At 39.4% G+C, this 23780-nt stretch overlaps 1 protein-coding gene across 2 annotated transcripts in view; it reads left to right on the forward strand.

Annotated features, from left to right (window-relative positions):
* Positions 1 to 735: 735 nt before the first annotated feature.
* aff2 (AF4/FMR2 family, member 2) overlaps positions 736 to 23780 on the forward strand; it is a 197884-nt gene continuing 174839 nt past the window's right edge. Inside the window, exon 1 of one of the 2 annotated variants that reach the window (XM_040016581.1) lies at positions 736 to 1062. In XM_040016581.1, coding sequence (XP_039872515.1) covers positions 1010 to 1062 — 53 coding nt within the window. In that variant the 5' untranslated portion in view covers positions 736 to 1009. The remainder of the gene's footprint in view (positions 1063 to 23780) is intronic. The other variant, XM_040016580.1, reaches the window with a different exon arrangement.

Genomic DNA, 23780 nt, shown 5'->3' on the forward strand with positions numbered 1-23780 from the left:
TTTTGTATCACGGACGAACATTTTTGCTACAACCCTTCTTGAGTCTTTGAAAAAGAGGTCTTGGGCAGGGTCGTAGTTGGTAAGAATTTGTTGTTTTTTCACAAAGAGGTCATGGGGTCATTAGGTTAAGCCCTCTGTATATTTGGGGGATTTGGGAATCAGCTTACAAGGATTTTTCACTCATCATAAAAGCACAAATCATGCTAGGTCCGTTGTGAAAGCCTAGTTTGAATTAACCTCAAGTTATACCAGCCTATTAGACATTAGGGTGCTGAGATCTACACAAAAAGGAATTGAATTAAAGTTAAATGCATGAACAGGTTCAGATCTTAGCTAACAACCTCTGTGTCTCTGAAAATCCTGGTTGTAGCATTTTATGGTGCACAGTGTATTTATGCATTGCTGTGTGCACAAAGGCTCTTAACAGAAGAAAGTCTAATGTAATTTTCTGTTTCAAGGAGTGTGAAAACACACAAAAAGAAATCTTTTGTGTTGTGTACACGGGGTGACTGTCAAGTTTAGAGGTATGGGGCACTTTGTGATCAGATCAGAGGTGTGGTGTCATATGTGTGGCTTCCTGCCTGATGAAGATTAAAAACCTCACATGTCAACACCTTGCACAATTACACGGCACTTTTTTTAAGGGCGGCATTTAAACCATTTTCCAGCTGCTGTCAAGGGACTGATTCACACATTTATTTTGGTCAAATGTGCAATATAAATAGCTCTGCTTGTTATGAAGAACATTTTTGCAGTGACTTGTCTCCCACAGCATGAGTGTGTGTGTCTGTGTGTGTGAGAGAGCGCTCCCTCCCTCCACCTCTGCCTGGCTGTCAGCTTGCCTCGACCACGTAGCAGCTTCCTGGCAGCGGCAGCAGCTTGTGTCTACTCTCCCTCGCTCTCTCTCTCTGACATACACACACACACACACTCAGTGTCAGTAGCCTATGTAGAACCACGTAGCACCACCTTTGGATTTTAACCACCAACAGCACCAGCCCAAGCGGCAATGGATCTCTTTGAATTCGACTTTTTCAGAGACTGGGAGCTTGAACAACCATGGTAAGTCCTGTGCGCGCAGCTTTAGATTCTTATGTGTGTGTGTGTTTATAAAATGCATGCATATGTGTGTTTATTGTGGAGGGATGGCCGGACATGCTTTCTGGGGTATAAATAAAGATTCTTGTATTTTTGTCTGGAGATGCAGCCAAACTGAGTCTCGGAGAAATCGCGCACACCGTCTTTCTTTGTCACCGTAAAGCTGCCGTTGTTGCTGGAGATGAACCGGGAGGCATGCACACACACACACACACACACACACTATAGGCAGCCAGTGCAACGCCGGCTTTTTACTGTTTCGTTGTGAAATTAAAAATAATAATAAATAAAAATAAAACGTTCGGCGTAAACGTGAGACCGGACACCGGGGAGTGTGGCGGAGCGCTGAGCAGGGAGGGATCGGCGTAAACGTGAATGAACTGCGTCCCCACAAGTTTGGGCAGTTTAGTGTTTGCTCCATTTCAGTCCCTAAAGAATCACGTGTCCTGGTGACATTTCAGTTCAGCTCACCTGGTACAGCGCAGGTGTAAAGGCGCAGCGTCACATCCATGGAGGCATAGCGATGGAGTGATGACGCTCAGTCAGTGTTTGGCCGTGTGTTGACTGAGCATCACTGCAAAGTGGTTGTTACTGTAAACGCTTAAAGTAGATCATCCCCATCTTTAAATCCAGTGCTGTTGACAGCATTGAGAGGTCTGTATCAGCCTCGTGTTGTTTGGCACACTTGGTCCTTTTTTTGTTGTTGTTGTTGATTCAGAGCTGAACTCATTAGTTGACAGTCAGGACGAACACTTGACTGTAATTTTAAAAGCAGTAAACATTCTTCTGGATCCATCCACTCTCACTGAAAATGATCCTCAGTGAAAATCAGCATATAAGTCAGCTGGTATCTGCTTGCTGTTTATATATCAGGACCTGATATCTATGGCAAGACATTAAATGGACTGGTTCTTATGTAGCACTCAAAGCACTTTGTTCTACATCTAAGTGCTTTCTTTCACATACACACACACACACTCTGATGAATGCATCAAGAGAAAGTATCTTGCCTGAGGAGAATTTGGCACATAGACCGGAGCAGCCAAGGATCGAACCGCCAACCTTCATGAATAATAGATGACCTGCTCTACCTCCTGCCATCCTGTTAAAGTGCAGCACACGAGTGGCACAGTGGTGAAGCGGTTAATACTGTTGTCTCACAACAGAAAGGTTCTGGGTTCGTCCCTTCCTGGGACCGTTCTGTTTGGAGTTTGCATGTACCGTCTGTGTGGGAGCTTCCAAAGGCTTAAATGTTAGGTCGAGACTAGAAAAGCGCATTGAGGTGATGCTTTCTAATTTGAATAGCTGCATAAAGTAGATTCATTTCAGGACATGTTGGGAAAATGTTATAGTTCACCAATAAAGAAAAACATTTAAGATGATGTTATTAATTATATCTCTGCTGGTCATAGGGCGAGAAAAGGTGGAAATCATGGACAGGTCACCCATCACAGGGTTAACAAGCGAAATTACAATTTACAACCTCCACCAGAACCTTCCTGCACTGAATCCCACACATTTATATTTTGAGGCTTATTTTTACTTTTTCATCCATCTAAGACCGTTGACTTACTTCTGGATGGTCCGGTTGCTTATTTTGAAAATCCAGTTGCTGCTCCAGGCTTTACAGTACAGTGTTTCCACATAGGCGGGCTGGTCTGGTTGTTGTCGTGACAGTCCTTGAATGTGTCCGATTCCTCCTGGTGTCTGGAGATGTGCTGTGACTTGGAAGGCCACATAAAGCAGATCTTGCTGGGTTCCCAAAGAGCACAAGGTCTACTGTCACCAGCTGTAGTCCAAGACACTGGAACTGAAGTCTCCTGTTGCTCTATTGGATACTGTCACAAAGTATATATGGTATTATTTATGCATTAAAAGGCATGGGTGTGCAGTGCAGTATAATTGTATGGGAGGCGACAGGCGCCGATCACTGCACCACCACGCTGCCCCTTTATAAAACTCTAAAATCTGTATGATACTATTAATCAGTATCAGTGGTACTATCATCTATAATGAAAGTCATTCTTGTGGATTCTGCTCCTCCTGCATGCCTCTGTGAAGTCATTTTCTATGCAGTAGAGGACATAAGAACAAAGAGCCACATGGGGAGAAGTGCTTTTTAAGGCTTTTAACACTATGGAGGCCTAAAAAGATGCTGGGGTTTTCAAAAAGATGATAGAGAGGCTGGAATCTGCAAGAAGTTAAACATAATTCAGTCTCTCAGCGTGATTTGGAATGTATTCTCGCACTCATTTGTGCAGAAACTGGGCGTGTGGAAAGTAATGGAGGGGCAATTTGAACCTTTCAGAACACTTTGTCAGGCTCTGGTTGTACTGGTGGGCAGCTTCCTGTTGAGGTCACAGCTTCAACTGCAATTCATATTACAATTTTTTTTTTAATTCAAAGTAATTAATTTTGCCTTTCAATCAGCCATTTATCATCAACCCTGGAATTTTTTTAAATTATTGCTCCACTTACCGATTCAGCAATCTGATGCAGAGTCATGTGCACGATCAGAAACAATGTAGGCAGAATGCTTCATACATGCCGTCATGTATGCATGTCATATCTATATAAATATATATATGATTTTATTCTTCTGGATTAACAGCATTTTTAAAATATCAGCTTTTATTAAAAGAGTATCAAGTGTCTCACTTCATGCTGCATATTTCTTGTCACTTGGTGGAAACATTCAGGAGGACTGTAGGAAGTAAGGTCAATATAACAGTCAGCCTTTCCAGTCTAACTGTGTATTACAGAGGGAGCACAATAACTTGGCAACCACGCTGCTGTTTTGAATGCGTATTCCAGCAGGGAGAGTCTGAGTGGGGAAAGTGACACACACTGCTGTCCCTCAGCAGCTACCGTGGAAGGGCCCTGGAGCAAGGTACTTAACCCCCCGCTGCTGGAGTGGAGCTGCTCAGGGCTCAACAACAAGCTCGGGGTGTCTACACATGTAACCCTCCCCCTGCCACCACTCCATCACGCCAGAGCTGTCAGGTGGTCCTGATGGGAAATTGGGCTCACACTGAAACGGCTTTTAGGCCAGAAAGAATATGAAGAAAATACAAGAAAATGTTTTTAGGAAACTGCAGAACAATGAAGGCAGCTTATGTGTGTCGATCAGCTTCTCCCTCATTTAGAATTAAACAGTCACAATCTGGAAACATCACGCCAGGTCTGTTTATGTAGCTGTCTGTGGGTGTATTACAGCCAGCAGGTGCCACCCTAGGGGTCTGGACTCATCCAAGTGCCCTTGAGGGAGTCACAAGAAGCTGGAAGAAAAATGCTTTCTTCTATAGCAAATCATATTAACGTGTCAGATGCGATCCTAATCTTTTATGTTTGTAGAAGAAGAAAAATGGAGCACTGGGGTCCACAGTGTAAGCAATGATTTTATTTATGAGAAGCCCTACGTAGGGTTGAAGCACCAGGATTTGCCAGTTTCCTTCGCAGTGCTGGTCATGTTGTTAAAGTGTGGCACTTTGGCAGGGCGTGTTAATTTCCTGCTTCTCACAGAAGTCAGTAGAGTTGGCTTATTTAAACCTGCAGATTGTCAGTATATTGAAGAATTTGAATCAAATCTTTATTTTGAACAATTTCTAATGAACATAAAAACTGAATGAACCTAAATAGAAAGGCGTCATATTCACATTTCCAATTCAAAAAGCAGCAGAAGGAAGCAAACAAAAATTCTCAGAGATTCTACATCAACAAATCGGTGGGAGCAGCACGCGCTATGCTAGCCCAGCATATTTAGCAGGGGCCAGCATGTTAGCTCAAGATTTTATCGGACAGGAAAACAGAGTCTTGTACACTTGCGTTTTTTTCCTGTAGTACTCGACATCAACTGCACAACAGGTCTCTGCCTCACTACATTCACTAGCTGTACTGATAAGAATCTCAGACACCATCAGTGTAGAAGTCTCAGCTGTAGCTCAACACAACAGGAAGGAGACTCTCCTCATGGAGCCGTTCAACCCTTTACAAGTACCAACTGTGATTCTCAAACAGGGAGGCCCCTAAATGATTAACATAAAAGCAAAATGTAATGATAAAAATGGTCCTATATGTTTGTTCAATCACATCAGCCATCATAGTCAACATATTGCAACAGAAAATATTCAGGCTAATTATTTTTCATCATAAGCAAAACAGGCAAAGTTTTCCAATCAGTAGAAGTGCACAATCCATCCTGGTGTCTTGAAAAAGCCAAATCCCTTCATGTGTTAAATGTATCTATTTAAAAATAAGAGTGCGTATGAAATGTACCTGACATTTCAATGATAATTCAAAATCAAGTTTAAAGGACTTAATCAATGTCAGATGGTCAGATTTAACAATACCCCACCCACGTGCTCTTAGTTTGTTAACTCTTCAATTTATGAACATATGACAGGTGGAAAACCATAGAAGACCTAAACCTGGTGAAGTCTAAGTCATCACAGGTGGTAACCATTATCCTTTATTTTGGAGATTTGGGGAAAAAAATGTGAATAGCTTTCGATGAGAATGATTCTTTCCCTGATTTACAAGCCTTGGAAGAACAGGTCAATACAAAAAGATTCAGCTAGCCCTGGGTTAGAATTAGGGTTAGGGTTGGAGAGGGCTCATCACCAATGACGGCTTAGACCTCAGAGGGTTAAGTAAAGACCATCCAAAAGCACCGTTACCCAAACAACCATAAATCAATAAAAACAGCTAAATGAATTCAGCTGAAATTCAATTGAAGCATATTTCAGTTGAGAATGGAGGCCAACTTTTTTATGCTTTTCCTGTCCGATATCGTCTCTTAACCATCGGCTTGTACCAACATCTCTAAAAGCCACTTTTGATGTTGCTGGCGACTCTGTGCTAATAAATGTTCAAATGGGCTCAGCTGTCCAAGATGATAACAAAGATAACGGCACCGCTGCAAGATGAGAACCAGAATGCAGCGAGTTATTTTCAAATAGATCTTCCTCCTGAAATTTTACAATGGATTTTACAGGCATAAAAGACGACACGCACCTTCAATAGAAACTACGAAAATCACTCAGATTGGAGTTAAAAGTCTGTCACGCACCATTGATGTGTGGCTGGTGTTTGACAGTAGATTTTCCCTTTAAGGAAAAAAAAAAGCTGAGAAAGAGAAAACAATCTTGAAGCTCCCCCCTTTGTTAAATCTGAACGAACACTGTAGGTCTCCTCCTCCTCCTGAAGAAATACCCTTTCATCTCTTCTCCTCTTTGTTGCTCTTTCTCCCTCCTCCTCCCATCTTGCCTCGTTTCGTTCTCTCGCTTGGAGATCTGAAGGCTTTTGTATGATTGTAATATGGCTTGCATTGAGCGTCGCATGCTCCTCACTGTAATTGCCCATCATGTAGCCAGCTAATCATGGCAGTGGAATCTGGGGGAGATCGCTTTGAATGTTAATTGATGCTGATGGTGATTGGTTGAACCATTTAAGTAGTTAATTAGAGAATTGATTACACATATCCTCAGCATGCAATGATAAGTTTCCAGCTGCGTGTTTTGGAGCCTAAAAGTTCACATCTGCGGGAAGAAACACCGATTATTATTCTTTTTTTTATTATTGTCTTCCAGCATTTAAACAACAAAGAAAAGATTGTTGTTCTAAGGTGTAATCAAAGCTCTCTTTTCAGAACAATCCGGGGGAAAATACACCATGGCTGTCCCAAATATCGTGTTTCTCGTTTTTTGTATTAACGACCAAATTATTGCGTCTTCAGCTGGGCGGGGGAGGGGGATGACTTTGTAAAGTAATTTGTCTTTTGCATTTAATAATTAAAGATATTTTTACAAATTTTATTTAAAATCATCATGCATGTAAAGTTAAATTAAACAGGTTTGCTCATAGTCAAACTGCGGGGCTGTAAAATGAAGCCAACACAAAAGAAAAGCAAGTCAGTCCACATAGGCTCGCCTGCTTAAATCCCCTCTTTACATCAGAATTAAACATGCTTATAATGTGATGGAAGTTGGATACTTCCCTGTTCCCTGTTTATGATAATAGTGTGTGTTTACGTCTCCATTTTAAGTTACATGAAGGTTTACGCCTGTTTGTCATCAACCACCTGTGCTGACTGACAAATGGTTATTGGTATAGACGAGTGGCCTGTGGTGACTTTTACACAGGGATTGAACATTTTAATGCCTTAATATTATTTAACTGCAGGTTAAACTCACTGGGCAAGCACTGCTTTCCTTGCTTGCCCAGTGAGATCCAGACTGATCCATTGAACACTGATGACAGAAATTATATGTTTATTCTATTTATTTGTTAAAAATAATTAGCAGGTTGTCTGTACCTATGTGATGCACCAACTGTATGGATGCACAATTCAGTTCACCAGCCTAATTAACATGAGCTGATTGCCTCCCCACTCCACCGTCTCATCCAAAATATCATTGCTTATTATTCCAAAACTTCTAAAACTTGAAAAGTGGCACAAATGCTGAACTCAAGGCTTTAAACCAGTTGTTTACAAACTAATGGGTGATGTCATGGTGGCCATGTCCATCTTTAATGTACAGTCTATGTTGTTATTTCAGCTATTTTATCACAAAGTGATATATTTGGTAATTTTATAGCACTTTTCTAGTCTTACTGACTATTGAAGGATTACAAAGATAATTAGTAGCATTCCTACAATCTCACACATACACATTCACGTGGCAGATTATTCTATGAACTTAAAACGCTTTATCTCTCACACATACATGCACAGAGAGACAGACTGAGGAGTGAATCAGAGACAATTTGGGGGTTTAATAACTTGGCCAAGGAGGCTGTGAGTAATTCCTTGTCCTTGTGTGTCGTAGTGGAGTAGTGGCAACTGTTTGTCCACAAAGGTGCTAGATTTGTGGATTCCAAAAAACTGAATCCCACAGTAGATGATTAAATACCCACCAAGCCATCAAATATTCAGAAAGTTGAATACTCAGGTCCGGCTCTTGAAAACCTACAAGAAGCGGTGATGGAATCTTTGGGGAAAGGAGGTGACAGAGTCAATGCATTCGATGTTCATTCTCACAGTCCGGTATTCAATCTGCCATCAATCCTCCCAAGCTCTCAGTCAGCTCACTCACACGTGCAAGCTCAATAAGCGCAAAATCATTCATCACACACTGAAATTTCCATCCTTGCTGTGTGATCGGCCTAGGCTTGCCAAACCAGCTCCACTTGATGATACTTCACACCCACATCATCAGCAACTCAGAGGCTGCGAAAGGAAGCTGTGTCTCATCCCAAACTGCCAAGAATTCACAAACAAATGCTTCAACCTGACAGCAGATAACACTGAAAGAAATCTTCTAACTGGGAAAAAAAAATCCATTTTATCCCATACTGGCAGTACAGTTATCCCACAGGGCTGTGAAGCGCCAGCTCTGTCAGCAGGTGTGAAGAAGCTGGTAAAAGTAGCCAGATCACCTGGACTCCATCTGGGAGGAAACAGTCACTGTCCGTGGTGCTGAAAAAACAAACAAACAAAGAAAAAAACACTCAAAGCATCAATTTTTTTAGCTTTATTATTTTTATTCAAAGCTACACAAAAAACCAAATACCCTCATGCAAGTCAAGATCAAATCAAAGGTTCACAACAAATCTGCTCTGATAATAAAAGCAGAGATGAAGAAAAAGGAAGCAACTCAAGGTTATAAAAGGAAACTTTGCTTTTTCAAAAGTGTTTTATAAATTTTACTCAAACCATAAATAAGGCAGCATTAATTTCATTAACCATCTACCAATCAAATAATCTTATATGGGATAATGTCAATGTCAGTTTTATTTCTACAGCACGTTTAAAATCAACAAAGACATCACAGTTAGTGAACAAGAGAAAACAACAGAAAGGTAAGAAACTGTCACTAGTACTTAATATTAACATTATTAATATTATTCAGAATTAATTATTATTAAAAAATATTGGCGATAAACAAGCACTCCCTCCTGACTGAAGACTTGTCAAATATTATTACTTCTATAGTTATTTATCAAAATATTTACCATGACCTGATACTGACGAGTGCTGGAGGACTCTGTAGAACACTTGAACACTGTGAAAACACACATAAAAGTGTATTACTGGCAAATGGTCCCTAAAATATTATAAAACATATTCTGCAAAAATGTTCCTCATCTGTGTTACATGGATCAATATTACTCCTGCAGATGTTTAAGGCTGAGCTAATCTTAAATACATTTTATTCTGTTGTAATTCTCCAGCATAGCAGCAGAAATAAAGGTTTGTGTCTTTAGAACTAACTTCTCTGTCATTAAAGTGTGTGTGTGTGTGTGTTAGTGTGTGTGTGTGTGTCTGTACGGGTATTAACATCTTCATGGGGACCAAAAATTGATAGTTTACTATACTTGTGGGGACAAACAGCCCTCGTAGGGACCAAAATCCCGGTCCCCATGAGTTTGAAAGCATTTTTGAGACTCAAAATGTGGTTTTAGTGTCAGAGTTACAATTAGGTTATGGTTAGGTTTAGGGTAAGGATCAGGGTTAGGCATTCATTTTTTAGGGTAAACGGCTAGGGAAAGCATTATGTCAATGAGATGTCCCCACAAGGATATAAATACACAAGTGTGTGTGTGTGTGTGTGTGTGTGTGTGTATTGGGGGTGAGCGGCACCTTTTATCAAAGCTTATCGGAGATAGTTGCTTAGACTGACAGGGGGAATCGCTAGGAGTTCAAAAACCTGCAGAAAAATCTTCAACAATACACGTGAAATGTTCCCAAAGCTTGCAACCATGTAGAACAATCTGCTCTTCTTTTAGCTATTTTTTGGTTTCCATCTCATAAACGCTGCAAATGAAACATGTGATTGACCAGAGGCTGAACCAAAAAGTTAAAACAACCCAAGAATGAGTTTAAAATGTTCTTCAAAGTTCTGCAGAAGTCATACTTCTTTGTGGGTCTCATGGAAACAATTGACATTTTTCACTATGCGCAGGGCCATTAAGAAGCACTGCTGATCAAATATGTTTGATTAGAGCTGTTGTAAGATATTGTTTCCAGATTTGAAAGAACTTGTCTGATTTGATGTACACCAGAAATCTTACTACATTTCTGCCAAAGAGTCAATTGAGAGGAGTTGATCCATTGGAGACTTTGATGTAAAATTATACAGATGTGTCTTTGTGGCTGTGTTTACATTTCATCAAGGAAGCAATGATCAGAGTCTCCAAATTAACTCGAAATATTGTCTTAGCTTAGCCTTTAGGATTTAGTGCTCCACACTGCGAGCTGTAAACAGATAATACAGCATATGTGATGTATAAGGATCCAAAATGATAAATTAAAGCTACATTAACTGAAGGGTTCAAGTGCTTTACTTATGTTTCAGATATTATTATCACTTACTACTCACAGTTTACACTCTGTTTTAGTCTTTAAAGATCTTACAGCCTTGAAAAACGACGCTGCTGTTTTTCATTGAAGTACTGAAAGAGAAAACTTAATTGCATTATTCTTAAGAAACATAATTAAGTTGATGAAGCCTTTGAATTAACAGTTTGACACACAATCCAATTATGTTATCACATTACAGAACTCGTACAAAGACAGAGGTCAGCTGTTGAAACTTTACTAGCAGGTAAACTGAGGCTCAGTTGAGGGTTGGAGTAAAGACATTGTAGGATTTGCACACGCTCCATATAAAGAGCTAAACCATCTGTTCACTTTCTTTGGTGCCTTATAAGAAAATTAAGAGTAACCATCTGGATGGGATATAAAAATCCTCAGCAGAACATTTATCTTTATCAGTGTAAGCATACTATTGGCCTCCCTCTACTGCTGCGCACTCTATTTTGTACGATGCCACAGAAAATTAGCCCAAAGGACGCCATACTCAGTAAGGTGCACAAACTTTTTTTTCAATTGCATCAAATCTTTGAATAAATCCAATAAGTGTTCAGTTGTGGAGTGAAAAATTGCATTGAGACCCCTCCAAACCTTTTTAGTCAGTTATCATAAATAAAGAGAGTTCACACAACAAATTACCACGACAAGCCTCAGATGGTAACACCCAAAAGGCACTGAGTGGCTCAATGAGGTGCGGTAAAGTCACTCATGAGTGCAGCCGAAGTACTTAGACGGAGATATCTCTCTCTGAGCGGCAATATTGTTATTTAAAAAAGCAAACAGTGTTAACACGTAGGTGAAGAGGCTTATGAAATAAACAGGTAGTTTCACATCGTTCTGTTAATGCTGCGCCAAAATCACAATTGCCAATACTAAAAGCCCTGTAACTGTTAATTAGACTATAAAGCTGAGCATAACTGTACAGAACTGAAACAAATCTCTCCCCTGGGATCAGATCTGTTGTGCTGTAGCTGCTCTTCTGTTATCGGCATAGTCATTGTCTTAGAGTGTTTCCCACCTCTTAATGCTCGTACTTACCTACGTTTCTATTGCCACGAGTCGTTTTTTATGTCTTTTTAAAGATGAGTTTTGTGGTAGTTTCTTTATCAGACAACGCACAGAGGAGAGATAAAGGAAGCATGAGCTGCGGCAGAATTTCTGAAACACATCTAAGCAGGGGAGCATAACTCATCAGGAAATAACCTGAGTGTTGCATATATCTGAAAACTGTGCCATAGCGCTTTCTGGTTCTATAAAGTGTACGTGTTTATTTAGTAATGACTTTATTTAATTAGCTCACTATTTGCTTAAGATAATATTCATTTTTTTTGGTGGAATGGGTCAGATTGGCTAGAAAGCTTGCTTGAAATTACATCCCCCAGTTTGTTGTTAAAGCTAATTAAGAATTTGTTTAATTAGTTGATCAAGTATTTGCTTGGAGTAACGTTCACTAATTTGTTGGGAAATTCTCATTAGCAATTATTGGAATTAGTAAGCAGTGTTTGCTCCGTAACACTAATTCAGGCAGGAGAATGATGTGTCATGATAGCAGGACAATATTGTTATTACGTTACATTATCAGGAATATGTGATAACATTAACTTATTAGTTACAACTTGGAGTACACGCTTAACCTGAGCTTAACATTTTATGTAGAGAGCGACGCATTCAGTGCTACAACAACAGTCACTGCTACTAATTAAATTCATTTATGCATTTTTTCCCGTCTGAACTGTTTTGGCAGGAGTTCCTTGTTTCAAAGGAATTTTGTAGATGTGTCTGGTTCTCAAAGTATCAATAATTCATTCATTCATTTATTCATGTTGTGAGCAGTTTTGTGTATGGTCATCAGAGTACTCCGTCTCTATGATGATGAAGAAGGAAGCAGGATGTAAGCGTTAGCTCGGTCCACAATCGCTCACTCATGCTTACTCCATATTTAATTCAGTTTATTTATATAGCGCCAAATTACAACAGTTGCCTCAAGGCTCTTTATATTGTTATGTAAAGACCCGACAATAATGCAGAGAAAACAGAGAAAGCCCCGACGATCCAATGACTCTTTATGTTAAAGTACTTGGTGACCGTGGGAAGGAAAAACTCCCTTTTAACAGGAAGAAACATCCAGCATAGTGGACTAAATAATGAGTTTGCCATTTTTTAGCACTGCCAAATGGATTTAATATATCCTGTACAGACTGTTCAGAGTATCCTACGTTACCTCTCACTGCTCAAGAACAGAAGACCTTCGGGCGTTTCACTAGAGTTTCAAAAAAGAGAAAATATGCTCAGTACAATATGTATTTGTTACAGAAATATTAAAAATAAATGTTCGTAGTGGTGGATGCTATGCTTAAAATTTTGTATCACAATATGTGACTGTATTATTATTTACTATTTATTATTTCTGTATTTATAAAATTTTCCTATAAATATTGATTTGCTCTCCTGATATTTAAACTGTAGTATTGATATTTTAACCTTTGCCTAAAATGTGTTATTTATTTACAAATAACACATTTTAATATTAAGGTTTTAAAAAGAAAAGAATAACATAAAACCAAAACAAACCCAAATAATTTTCTTAATTAAGCTCCGTTAATGTTTGACAGCAGAGATATGAAGTGTGGCTTTGAAACTGTCTTCATGTGTTTCATTCTTCTGCATGTGGTCAGAATATGTAAAAAAAAAAGTGAAACTTCCAATCTGCACATATGGCTTCTTAACTGAATAGCATCAGCAAGGATTTTTGTTTGTTTGAGCTCATAAAATAATCTTCTACACATAAATCCATCTACAGGTTTATCAGTCAGTGAGGGATTTCTGACACAATCACGGATTCTCCCTCTCAGTCGAGTTAGCTGTTAGCTAGCTGCACACTTCCATTGGTTAGACAAAAAGCATTGCAGACAAGGGAAAATCTACAAATGAGGTTTGTTGGTGAATTGTCCCTTTAATAATGCATAAAGAGGAAATTGTACTACCTCTGTCTACAGTATCTTTTACACAGTTTTCCATGGCTGGACCTTCTTAAAAACTAAATTCAACCACATATGCAATAAAAGTCGTGACTGGGCACGGCATTTTAGTAGAAGTGTGTGTGTGTGTGTGTGTGAGAGAGAGAGTTTGTAGGGTTTATAAAAAGAGAGAGCACAAGAGAACGAGAGACTTGGCAGTCAACACCAGGTAGCTTCTGCCCTTGTGCCCCCAAGATACCAAGACAATACACACACACACACGCCGTGTCCCGGGGTTGGCACAGCCATCTGCCAAGAGGAGCATGGTGCTGAGGAATGATAACACACACACGCACACACACACACACACACAGACACACTCTTTCTTTGCAGGCACACACTCAGTCTGCCTTGAACCCAGTGCTCTAGTAGTTCTCTGCTCTGCTGTAGTTGGCACTTGTGATACTGCTGATACCCATTTTGTGTCTGTCCAAAAGTCCGTGCGAGTATTTTATGGTGGCAGAAAGCCGACTTACATCCAGGTATGTGCAGATGTACTGGAATCCTGTCGGGCTGTGTGTTAGTGGTGCATTTTCACCCTCTGAACTTAAATGTTTCAGCAGGTTCATTTTGTTCAACATCATTAAGGTGAAAATGCCAAAATGTTGCGATGTTCCTGGCAGAAGTTTATTTCTGTAAACCCAAACCTGCTCTGCACCTGTAATGAGTAGGCCTATTATTTATTTAGGCAGAAAGTAGAGGGGGGGGGGGGGGGAATCCCCTCCGTGTTTTATCAATGTTTAGCTCAGGATTGTGTGGATGGTCAGGTTTTTAATTGGCTGATTTTAGTTAGTGCTAGTTCACCTACTGCTTTTCATCTAAACAAATAAAAAATAGATTAAAATCCATCCACCATGTTTACAGGCTGTTTATGGCCTTGGAGAGAAGGCTTGGAAACTCAGAAAAAATCCAGAAATCCAAAAAACATTTTAAAGATATTTTGATATGGTTTTGCATTTTTCAAAGGGCTAGGAATGCAAGTATCGGGAAGGCTACAATTTTTTATTTTGTTAAATTCTTTAGAGTAGCCCTGATGTCTACGATCATTAAATAAGTCTTTTGAATCTGTCAACAATCAGCAAAGACTGCTATTTAATTAATTTTTCTCTGCAAATGAAAGTTCTAAATTGTTTATGATTCTTATACATCGTGGCTAGCTAGATATTAGCTAGCTACATTATCATTTATGTGTGCTCTTTTTCCAGATATGCAATTGTATACTTTAACATATGTTTAATGTAGTTCAGCCAATATAATATTTGATTCATTTTACAGAAGGCCCACACAACTCTCAGACAAAATATCTTATTATGTGTCAATTTGACAATACACAATACAAGCAAAGTTGTAACTGTACAGTACACAATACAGACCAAAGCCTTTTTTGTAGTTTGCCTGATCTAGTGCAAGAGTGAATTTATAATACATTTGATGTATATTAAACAAACGAGAGAGTTAATATGACTTTAAAATGACCCACTGGCAGGGCTTTATGATTTGGTTTTATGTGTGTGACTGTGGGATATAGCGGAGAAAGAAAGACAGACAGAGAGAGCTAGTTAGCCTCACAGGACAGTAGATTAAACACTGACTTTTAAATTAAACAGAAGTAATAAAAGTGAATTTGAAAGCAGGGCGATATAGAGGAAGTGAGAGCGAGACAGAGACGGAGAGGGCTAATGACGTAGCTTTGCTAGCCGGGGCCAATTTACTGTGAGGTTTCGAAAGGTCATCTCCTACACGGAGGCCTGTCTGTGACAAATTACATTATTTACACTGGGTAGAAAGAGGCAGTGGGGCCCAGAGAAACTCAGAATTTAAAGAAAAAATAAAAAGCGGACAGAGAAATATAGGAAGACAGTCCTTGCATGTTTGATTTGATTGTAATTGGTCTGCAGTGTTAACACAAGAACCCTGAAGACATTCGCGAATGCCCCTAATGATGCTTTTATCAAGATGCAGTGTCCATGTTTCTGACACAGAACTGCTACACCCGATGTGATCAGATCTATCACTGTGCTATTTTAATTCTTTCATTTTGGATGCAGGTCGGACTTTATATTTAGAGCAGCCATGCACTGCTGTTGCGTTAAATTGATAATTTTCTGAAACTGCCTGAAGCATACCCAACTACCTCTTTCACTTTTCTTTTTTCAGATTCACAGCTTTACGCTGGTTGCCACTTTATTAAACCTGTTTTATTTACTGCTTTAAACACGAGGTCATGCAGACAAGCCTTCATTCGGGGAAAGCCCCTGTGGAGCTGAGGAAGCAGTATGTTTGATGTGTCCTATTATTTTAGCCTGAAGAGATAAAAAATTGGGTAATAATTAGCATCAGCTGCATGGATGGACAAAACTCACTCTAAGAGAACACCTGAAGAAAAAGATGCCACTTGCACTTTTTGATTGACAAGCAATGTCTGGAAAATGCTGTACAGAAACTGTGTGATTGGGAGGTTATGTCTGGCAAATGCCAAAGATGAGGAAGAAAAGGACAAACCCACAACGAACCCCAGAATTCCTCAGATGCTTCCAGAATCTGTTGTTGTATCATTATGCAGTGAGGACGATAAGGCGATGTATTAACTTGTACTACATAATGATAATTCCTTTTGTGTCATTATTTTTATTACGTTAAATAGAATAAGAAATTTTTCTTATTTCCCCTGAAGCGGCGGACTCAGCTCCCCAAAGACCAGCTTACTGTGTGTGTGTGTGTCAGGGTGTCCCTTGGGCTATCCAGAGAGGGAACCGCCAACGGGATTAGTAGTTAATGGTTTGGGATTTGGGTAAGAACAGAAATATTAATATTTAGATTTAAGTTTTTTTGTGTAAATATCTTGAATTAATACAGCATAATATTTAACAGCTCCTTAACTGCTTCTCGGAAGTGCCCACAAAAATGCACTTTGTATTTAATTTGTTTATGCATGGCAAGTTCCTTGAAATGATATAAATTGAACTGTGGATTGTTGTAGATTATTGTATTTGTATTGTTGATTATCACGTCCATCCCTTTATAACCACAGTGCATTTTCTGATATTGTCTTCCAGCAGGATAATGTGTTACATCACAGAGCCCAAATCATCTTTAACTGGTTTCTTGAACATGCCGTTATTTTCACTGCTTCCACAGTCATCAGATCTAAGTCCAATAGCCCCCCTTTGGGATGTGTTGGAATGGGAGATTCACATAATGAATGTGCAGCAACAGTGTTATGCTATAATGTCAATATGGCTAAAAATAGATGAGGAATGTTTAAAGCACCTTCTTGAATCAATGCCACCACTTAGGCATTTTCTAAAAATGGGTCACATGTCAGTGTGTAAAGTGCCGCTAGATGTCAGTAGACTGCATTTTGCGATCAACGAAATTCTGTTTTCATATCTGTCCCAATTCAAGGGCATAATGCTAGGTACAGTCGCTGTTTATATCGGCTGTCCACATCTATTTAGTCTGGAGGAGAGTATAAAACTTTATGAAAGGAGTCAAATACCTGTCAGCGATTCAGAGAAGCTCACTTCTGTCTGATGACAACAACTTTGAGGCGAGTTGATGAGGATATCCTAAACCTTTCTCTCAATAATCACTGCTTTTTTGCCTCTCTTAGCTGCTGTTAGCCTCTGTTAGCTGCTGTTAGTCTCTGTTAGCTGCTGTTAGCCTCTGTTAACTGCTGATAACACCTGTTAGCTGCTGACAGCATATGTTAGTCTCTGTTAGCCTCTGTTAGCTGCTGATAGCCTTTGTTAGCTGCTGTTAGCTGCTGATAGCATATGTTAGCCTCTGTTAGCTGCTGTTAGCCTCTGTTAGCTGCTGTTAGTGAAGGGGGGGAGTGGACTTAGAGTCTCATACATGTGAGAATATAATCAAACTGTTTATTAGAGGGGGAGTGTTTTTAGCTGGGATAATGTTAGCATATAACCAGTTGTTGTTTAGTCTACCTGTTTTCAGCTATCCAGACAGATGTCACATGTCTAATCAGTTAACAGTAAGCAATTGTTACAATACCAGGTATAAATTAGTATGTTTATGCACGTTTTGATGTTAGAGCCCTGACTCCAGTTCAGGCCTGAGATGAGGAGGAAGAGGATGAGGGGAAATAAGATAAGATAAGATAAGACTTTATTGATCCCACGACAGGGAAATTTTTTGCGTTACCTCAGCTCAGGTACAGATATCAGAAGGAAATACAAAAATACAAATAAGTACAATCAATGAAAAAAAAAGTAAGATAATACACTATATACAATGGTAGCATACACAGTATGTGATTATGGATATGGTTGGAAATATGCAAGACATAAACTATATAGCTTGACATAACTATTGTACCACCACTATTCCTATGTATACACATGTACACACACATGTACACACTAAATATACATATCTATACATATACATGCATATATACCTGCACATGTCCATACACATGGAAGGTCCATTATGCATGAAGTGGTGACCATGGATGTTCACAGTGTCCAGTGACTTATGACATCGTGATTGAGGCGTTATAGAGTCTAACTGCTGTTGGGATGAATGATCTGCGAAAGCGCTCCTTCCTGCAGCGAGGGTGAAGAGAAGAAAGAGCAGTGGTGGAGAAAAACATAATGAGAAATAGACGATGAAAAAATGTATGTACAAATGTTAAATCGTCATAAATAATTTGAAACAATTTGAAATTATGTATGTGGCCAGTCTCTCGCCACATCAATAAAATTAAGTGGAACACCAGTGTCCATTTATTCAATATGGCCGCTTCCACAAACCTCTCCTCTTGTGTATTTTTAATAGATTATGTTTATGAAAATGCATCAATTTGTTGGAAGATTTAATTAATTTAACACAATAATCGGTGTTTATTTATGAGTACAACAATCTTTTTCTTCTATTAAATAACCTCAAAAATTACATATTGTACCTTTAAAGTGTGCAATCTTTAAACAAACCTCAATAATAAGAGAACTTGTGGATATTTGCAGGAAGCATGTATCAGAATGCAGACAGTCAGAGGGTGACCCTGGTGACACACCCTCTTTTAGAAACCAGGAAAATCCGTTCATATTACTGCAATGAAAAAGAAGATGTCTGTTTGTTTATTACACTGACATTTGATTGACAACTTATACATACACACACATTGCCTGCTACACGTACAGGACTCCCTTTTTCTTAAAACTAATTTTTAACATTTATCTTTATCTAGATGTAAATTCTTTCTCACGATACGTTGCATGGTGAGCTTATATGTGCAGGGCTCTGGACTCTCACGATGCATAAAATTAGTTCCTCTATACTGCCATTGTAGGCAATATAAAGCCTGTAGAGTGTATATCAGTAATACATTCGCCAGTGTGTTCAGTGAGATAAGATTTGATGGTTAAGAATGAGAGGTCTGGGAACGATGTCTCTGTGTGAAGCATAAATTCTATTCTTCTTCCTCCCATGAGCTAGGTTCTTTTTTGCTTTGTCATGTTCTCAGTAATAAAAGCACACCATAGAAAAACTTGACTTTCATGAAGGACACGAACCATGCGGCTGAGAAATGTCACAGGCACGGGGACTTTCACTTTCGAGCTCTTTTTGAACTGAATGGATGACCAAGCAAATCTGGTTTAATATCAAAATATTTGCAAGGACATAATATTTAACTGAGTGAAATAGGTAGAAAAATGCTCCCATGAGGCTCTGCTGTGCTGTGGCCATTGAGTTGTGGTGCTAGGTGCTTCTGTTTTAGTGAAGAATGCCATCAAGGCGTTCCAAAGGGCACCCCTCTGCTTATTTCCCAGCAGGAAGTGTTATCCATCAAACTTAATAAATAAGCGAGGTAATAACTTTTCATTCAGCGCTCAAAGTTTATTATCAAACAGATCCCAGTCTTCATTTTCTCCTTCATTGCACTTCTGTGTCCTCTGTCACTCCTGCTCCCCTTCAGGACATTTATTACCTCTTTATCAACTAATTCATAATTATCCTGCGTCTCTCTGTGCCTTTCTCTTTGGTGTCTCCCCTCTCTTTCCTCTTTCTGTTAACCTTTTCCTATCTCTCTCACCCCGCTTCCTCTCCCTGCCTCTCCATATGCCTTCCCTCAGAGGCCCACTAATACATTTGTTATCAACCTAGTCCCTAATTAACATGCCCCCTCTCTGTCTGAGTCGCTCCTATCTCTATTACTCCGTCCAGATGTCTTCTTTTGCGCTCTCCTATTTCATTCTGACTTTTTCTTCGTCACGCATCTTCTTCAGTCTCGCTCTCTCTTTTTTTTAATATATGAATTTCAGGATGGCTCCTCATCCTCACTTCTGAGGCTCCATTATCTGCAGACAGACAATTTGTCTGTCTGAAAGCCAGCAGGACTCAGAGATCCATTTTCTGTGTGAAGGTGTGAGCTTGTGTATCTCATTTGCTCTGAGCTTCCTTTGCTTCAGCGTCGTGTCTCGGTATGCCTGCGCTGTGTGTGTGTAACCCTAGTGGTTTTCAAGCTGCGGTTTAGGAGTCCTTGGCAGGCTCCCATGCTGGGTTCACAGGGTGTCTGTGTGATAGCCATTAGCATTTACTTTCCGTGTTGCCCTGTAACATCTCCTCCTCAGCAGAGCTGCTCTGAAGGTGCTGCATCTATGCTTGAAAAGAAAGAAACAGCTCATTTGTTTTGTACATTTGACATGGGGCACATCTTACAGCAGACTTCATGTAACATTTGCTGCGCCTGATTTTTTTCTTCCTTTTTCAGCACTTCCAAATATGCCCACACACCCCTTCAATAGAAATTTCCCCTGCTTTTCAAGCACAGCGAACAGTGGTATAAAAAGTAATCTCATCTGTACGGCAGACTTGTTTGCGTTTGTCGTCGATTTCACCCCGAGCTAAATCTGAATGTTTCTGCCAAGACAATAAGTTCGAATGAAGCCATGCAGGGTCGCATTTGTTTTGTCTGTGGTCGTGAACTGGACTGCCGCTGTGTTGCGTAACGCTTTTTGTGCCAGCGAAAGTCAGGTTGGCCGCTCTAATTAACTCAGCTAAATGAAGTGGAAATATGACATGTCAGGAAAGGGTACAGGAAAACATTCAGACGGAGATGAGAGTTTTTAAAGAAATTTAACAGCACAAAATGGGTCCAGGAAAAAAAATAAAAAAATAAAAGAAATTCCACACACATATTTCTTTATTATACCTTTTTGTCGCTATTTCTTATAATTTATAATGTACATAATATTTATGAATGCATTTATTTTTATCACAGTTACAAATATTTTTCTCACAGGGTAAGGCTCTTACTATCCACCTGTGCCAATTTGACTTTAACAACAGGGTTTATTTTTTGTAGGCTGAACCATTTTTATTCTTTATCCTGCTGCTGTAACGCAGTGATTTCCCTTGTGGGATCAATACAGTATTCATCTATGTATCTGTTATCTAATTCAATTTCATCTCATATCGTCAAAGCAGACTTCCTCAACCATATGTCTTCTCACCAGTACCATTGGTACTGGTACCATTACACCCATCCCATGGATTTTTGGATTTTTTTTTTAACATTCTGCTGTTTCGGTCAATACGCTTGCTCAGCATAAAATCAAAGCTATCATGTTCAAAGCCACATTTGTGACACCAATAATAGCTATTACAGCTATAGAAACTTTATGTCACATGGTTCAATCTAGATCAAGAGATAGGACTATGAACTGTATATAAATGATGGACACAGATGATTAAAACAAATGTGTCTGCGTTTTGTTCCTAATAGCCAGCAGGGACAACTTATATAGATCCAAAATGAATCTCTCAGGGAAACAGTTCTTCAGCTCCATTGCTCTATGAGCTTTCCTAATGAGTTTATGGTGTCAGTAACTTGTCAACAGTGTTGGTCAAGTTACTTGAAAAAAGTAATCAGTAACTAATTACTGATTACTTCCCCAAAAAAGTAATCCCGTTACTTTACTGATTACTTATTTTCAAAAGTAATTAATTACTTAGTTACTTAGTTACTTTTTAAAAACACGATTTACAACCTGAAGAGGTGATAAAGCGATAGATCTTTCAGCCCAATTCTACTTTTTCTGCATAATCCATCATACAAAATGTAATCAAATGGAAAAGTCTCTTTTTTTAACTTGTTTTATTAGTTTTAATCTTTTAACTTTATGCATCAAGCAAAAATTTCATTATATGCAACATTCTCTGTGTTGAATAAATTAGTTTAACATTTAAACCTATTTTCTGCACATTCCAGCACATAAAATAAAATATTTTTTGTGTTTACACTCACTCTTTCAAATAGATGCAAGTAAAACACAGCAGAAAATAAATAAAGTCAAAGACTCAGCGGTCCTGTTGCTCTATTTTCACCTGTAAAGCAGGAGTAGGGTAGGCGGAGGTTTACCCTGGTGCAGGTGTGCCGCGGTCAGTTGAAGAATCCGCGAGTTTCTCTGTGTGTTCCCCATTACGTCGTTGCGCACTCGGTGCTTGCTTGGAAGTTTAGGGGGTTTTTTTCGCTGTAAAAAGAAGTTTTCTTCCCACGCACGATGGACGCTAATGTTTTTGTCACTTTTTATGGAATCAAACTCAAAGTAAGGTCAGTACTTCCACGCTTTAAACGCTGCACGCTCATACTCTCTCCCACAATCGATATGTGATCCATTGTTGATCTGCACACAGCTGTTGTCACTAACGGCGCACTCGCTTACGTCACTGTCATGAGACATTCTCGCAAAAAATCACAGTTTTAGTAACGCAGTAACGCAGCGTTCCTACGGGAAAGTAACGGTAATCTAATTACCGTTTTTGCAATAGTAATCCCTTACTTTATTCGTTACTCGAAAAAAGTAATCAGATTACAGTAACGCGTTACTGCCCATCTCTGCTTGTCAAGTCTTATCAATGATGATCTCCAATGTGTAAGTTATCGTCTCTGCTACTTATTCTTATGCATTAAATGTAGACGTCGTGACCGCAACCCTATGCCGCAATTTATGCCGTAACATAATGTCCACTCTCCTTCAGTAGTACTGGATCAACTCGAAGTGAGAAGCTCCAAATAGCGTGATCTACTGAAAATGCATAATGCAATGCAGGCACAACCCGCACAAGTAGAGGATTTAAAATACACACAGAAGTATCAATCACACATTACAGTAAAAAAAGAAGATAAAGCAGAGTATGCTTTACCCTCACAGGCAGTAAGAGAGATGGATGTAGTTTCCCAGTTGGAAAAATGAGCCAATGTGGAAGTGCTTTAAGCCTGCATTCTGTCTAAAAGCACCAGATGGCGATAACTGTAGATGCAGAAAGGTCCTATAGAAATCTGTGGGACTATTGCTTTCTGTGTTAACCTGTGTAAACAGTTTCCTGCTGAGTTCATGGTCTTTATTCACTCAGTTTATTTCATGCTGATTGAAAACTGTCTGATCAGCAAAGTTCAAGCAGAACAGAAATGATTGCTAACCAGTGGGTGACGTCGTGTTTGTTTCTATCGTTTATATACAGTCTACAGAGAGGATGGTGCATATTTAATTCTCGGTTTCATCTATTTGATCAGCAGTAATATCTGATGAATCTTGTAGCAGGCAAAGACTTTTCTTGCATATTGTGACTACGAAAGAAACTGAGTTTCCTACAGTGGGAACACATGCAGCAGTAAATTCTAATGAGAATGCTAAATGGCCTGTATTTGTATAGCGCTTTACTTAGTCCCTAAGGACCCAAAGCACTTTACACTACATTCAGTCATCCACACATTCACACACTGGTGATGGCAGCTACATTGTAGTCACAGCCACCCTGGGGCACATTGACAGAGGCGAGGCTGCCGGACACTGGTGCCACTGGGCCCTCTGACCACCACCAGCAGGCAACAGGTGAAGTGTCTTGCCCAAGGACACAACGACCGAGACTGTCCGAGCCGGGGCTCGAACCAGCAACCTTCGGATTACAAGACGACCTGCCAACTCCTGAGCCACGATCGCCCACGAAACACGTAGATTGTTTATGTATTTTTGCTAATTAATCTTTTAGAGCCTCACTCAGTGTCTGCAAGTCGTGCAACAGGAATATCTCAGTACATCCAATATGTATACTGTGTCTTAATCATGTTTTTATTTTATTTTGCAGTTGTCTAACGGTGTATACCCAGATTTGTATCACAAATAAACATTAGTTACATGTAGTTCTACCATCTCTTGGATATTTTTTATTATGTGTGTAATTCTGACGCTGCTGCTAAGCACAGTAAAGATGAGAGAAAAAAATAACCTTGGTTGAGCCTCATTAACCTGTAGATAGATGACAGTGGT

The sequence above is a fragment of the Simochromis diagramma genome, unplaced genomic scaffold (assembly GCF_900408965.1).
Source record: "Simochromis diagramma unplaced genomic scaffold, fSimDia1.1 OVJJ01000685.1, whole genome shotgun sequence".
Classification (NCBI taxonomy): Eukaryota; Metazoa; Chordata; class Actinopteri; order Cichliformes; family Cichlidae; genus Simochromis; species Simochromis diagramma.